We start from the raw sequence: 3728 nt of genomic DNA on the forward strand, positions 1-3728 counted from the left end.
ACTCCATCGCCAACAACACTTGCTCGCCGCCTAACCTCAAAACGTGCTCGCCAAAGCCAACGCGTGCTCGCCAAAGCACCTCTGAAACTCCTCCTTTTATCACTGCTTGGGCGACGTGTCGCCCTTTTCCAACTTCGCGCGCTTTCTTTTGAAAGCGTCGTCCTCCTCATCAAGAATATAAGTGCTGGCGCGAGCACGCATCTCCTCCATCGAACGCGCCGGCTTACGTGTCAATTTGCTGTTCAACCCTCCCGGTAGCAAACCGTTTTTAAATGCTAAAGCACAAGCTCGAGGCTCCTCGTCCTCAACCTTGACCGCCGCTGCGCTGTACCTTGCCATGTACCCTTTCAGTGATTCTCCTTCTTGCTGGCGAATATTATATAGGTCGTTGATCGTCACCGGCTGATTCTTATTCGCCGAGAATTGCACTAGAAACTTGGATGAGAAGTCTCTGAAATTTGAAATCGATCCGCGCGGCAAAGTTGTGAACCACGCCATCGCCGTCGATTTGAACGTCGATGGAAACATCCTGCACTTCACCGCATCTGACGCCGCAATTATCACCATCTTCGTATTAAAATACAGAAGATGATCCTTCGGATCGGAATCTCCGCTGTAAGAATCCAGAACTAACGTTTTCATGTTATCCAGAATCGCCACACTCTCGACATCTTCCGAGAACGGACGGAACTCAGCCACGGAATCTGCTTCTCTGCTTCCATCACCTCGCTGCTCGCGGCGGTAGAAATCTAACTGAGCCTGTAGATGCTCATTCCGCTGCTGGATGTTGCCAATGCTGCGCATCAAATGGCGCCATTGCTCCTGCGTCACCGCCGGTTGTTGTTCCGGCTATTATAATATGCTCCCCAACGCCATTGAACCCTCAGAATTCTTTCTTTCTGGTCTCAACCGTGACGTTATAGAAAAAGAAGTTTTGAGTCGGGGCCTGAAGTTTACAGTCCCCACAGACGGCGCCAAATGTTCCGGGAATGGACATTCAAGAGAGGTATAGTACCCAGAGGTAGAGGGATTGTGCTAAGAGAGGATCAGAATGAGAGAGAGTGTGCTGAATTTCAAGTGTTATTTCATCCAATGGGCCAAAAAAGTCCTCTACACCTGATAACTACCTCCTATTTATAAAGCTTGGGTACTACCTATTGGGCCAATTGGGCCTCCGAGGTCGAGGCCCATCTGAAGGCCAGGGCCCCGCCTCAGGGCGGGATACATGCTGGGCGTTGCCCCTCTAGGGGCTCGCCCAGTCCAATATCCCTACCACTTTACATGATGATACTCCCTCAATAGTCTTTTCGTTTTTATTGTTTTCAATGCAATCAAAAGTGAAGTAATTCTACAATGAAATTTTTTCAAAGGAATATATGTGGTTGGTTTATTTGGATCATCACAAACACTCAAAAAAATCCTATATTGTGTTCAACTATCCTAATTCTTAAGAGACAAACTATACAAAATTCATAATACAAATCATATTTAGCTAGGGTGACTATCAATATCTGTTGCCCAGAGAAACAAAATACAAATCTTCCAATCAAGACTTCACAGAATCATTCTCCAAAGACCACCAAAGGCACTGCTAATCTTCAATATATTATCACTGTGTCAATTGACATCACACAATTCAGCGATGTCTTCGAAGACAAAGGTTGGTGGTGGTGTTGGGTGAGGGGGAGGGAGGTGTTTTTTTTAATCAGCAAATTATATATATAAATAAAAAAATGGGGAATACTACCAATCATATGTACAGAAGAACAAAAACAGGCCAGGAGACGCACAGAAGCAGGGGAAAACAACACCCTGCAACTGACGAAACCAGATCAACCAAACACCCAAACCACCCAATACAACTCAAGAAATCAGTTATGGGCAAGACCTGCTAAAGACCTATAAAAACCCAACCCCACTATCGAGAGGGAAAGAAAAAACACACCCATCCAGACCAGGGGAGGGAGGTGTGTTCGGTGGTGGTGGTTCTGGGTGGGGGTTTGGGTGGTGACGGTGGTTTTGGTGGGAGAGGAAGGAGGAGGAGGAAGATGAAGAAAATTTCTGGGTTTTAAAGATGAAGAAGTTGGAAGGGTTTTAGAGATGAAGAAATGAATTTCTAGGTTTTGAAATAATTATGAGTTAAGAAGGATGTAATTTGATGGAGGAAATTTTATGGGACCGAAATAGATGTAAAAAAATTCACATGGAACTACTTTAGATCAAAAATAAAATTTCAAAGGACTAAAATCTTTATATTTTTTTCAGGTACTAGTTTATATTTGTGTATAAGTTAGGGACAAAAACATATTTAACCCTAAATAAATTTATTAATAAAATATAAAAATTTGAACTAATTATCTTGAATGTGATTGGCCCACCTAGATCATGGGTTATTTAACCCAAATATTACCGTGAGTCATTTAGACAAGGAAAAGTTAAAAACAAATACTAATTTAATAGTTAAACCCAAAATGAAATCACTCTATATATATGATCATAGTAACTTCTTCAAAAACATCACCAAAGTCATATCTGGTGAACAAAAATGTGACAACCAAACAGAAAATCACTATTTAATTTCTAAATTTGTCATTAACTAAACAGAAACTAGCTAGCTATATGTATAAATTTTGTAACATACTACAACTGAACTTTAATTTCCCTTTTGAGAGTTTAGCATATCTTTACCAAATTAAAGATCAGTTTTCCCAGAGAGTCAAGTCCACAGTAGTTTCCCCACCAGCCCAACTGAAGCCTCTCTCCAACGCCGGTGGCGTGATGATCAACCCTTCCGCCATGCTATTTATCAACCCAGGCAAGTTGAACACCTCCTCTTCATCCCAATACAATCTTCCAGAATCATTTCCTCCCAAACCTGCCACCTCCAAACATAGCTCATCAGAACCGCCACGTTTATCACTCCTTTCAATCATCTCACCCTCATCCATGACGTCGTCCCTACAAGAAAAGTGCTTCTCCGCTGCTTCCATGGCCGCGAACTGAATCGCCCTAACGGAACACGTGCGCGAGTTGAGTCGCGGAAACGACGTGGCCGCGTGAGGGAAGTTCAAGGAAGCAGCGTCCCCCTTGAATGCCAACGCGGCCACATCATAGGCTACCGCCGCCATGTCAGGGTGAGAAAATGTTCCGAGCCACACACGCGCTTTTTTGTTGTTAGGCTGTCGTAGCTCGCACACCCACTTCCCGTTTCTCTGTTTCACACCTTTGTAGGTAGGGTGTCGCGTTTCATGGAACTTCTTCCTCCCAGCTTTTCTTTTCTGTATTTTGGGCATGTAAGTAGTCATCTTACTTCTTAACTAACTCGCTCCAACTCAAATAAAACATAGACCGCTTCAAGAGCTTTTAACACTACACTCACACACACAGAGCTCACAAGTCACAAACATTAGTCAATGTATGACGCACACACGTGGGTTAATATATTAAAGAAGAGATGAACATGGTTGTTGATTTTAAGTGAGGAATATATAGGGTGGAGTAGTATGAATATAAGTAGTTGGTGGTTTTTCATGTGATTTGTTTTGGTGAGAACTAGTGGGGAACGGTGACGGGATGTGTATTAGCATGTTTTGGGCTTTGTGGCTGGTTGTTGGGAGAGAACGTGACAGAACCATTTGGATCGTGTGATAAGCGTGCTTAAATGTTTGAACCCCACGTTCTCATATTTTAATTTAAGCTGCATTTCGAGATGATCAGAACAATAAAAT

The 3728-nt window shown here is 43.1% G+C and overlaps 1 protein-coding gene across 1 annotated transcript; it reads right to left on the reverse strand.

Moving 5' to 3' along the window:
- Nucleotides 1–2472: 2472 nt before the first annotated feature.
- LOC130720362 (dehydration-responsive element-binding protein 1B-like) lies at nt 2473–3455 on the reverse strand. Its single transcript, XM_057570987.1, has one exon. The coding sequence runs from the start codon at nt 3303–3305 to the stop codon at nt 2700–2702; it is 606 nt and encodes a 201-aa protein (XP_057426970.1). The 5' UTR covers nt 3306–3455; the 3' UTR covers nt 2473–2699.
- Between the last annotated feature and the right edge of the window lie 273 nt (nt 3456–3728).

This window comes from Lotus japonicus, chromosome 5, assembly GCF_012489685.1.
Source record: "Lotus japonicus ecotype B-129 chromosome 5, LjGifu_v1.2".
In the NCBI taxonomy this organism is placed as follows: Eukaryota; Viridiplantae; Streptophyta; class Magnoliopsida; order Fabales; family Fabaceae; genus Lotus; species Lotus japonicus.

Bases quoted from the DNA above. Each gene is read 5' to 3' on its own strand.
- LOC130720362 (XM_057570987.1), bottom strand. From the start codon at position 3,305: ATGACTACTTACATGCCCAAAATACAGAAAAGAAAAGCTGGGAGGAAG.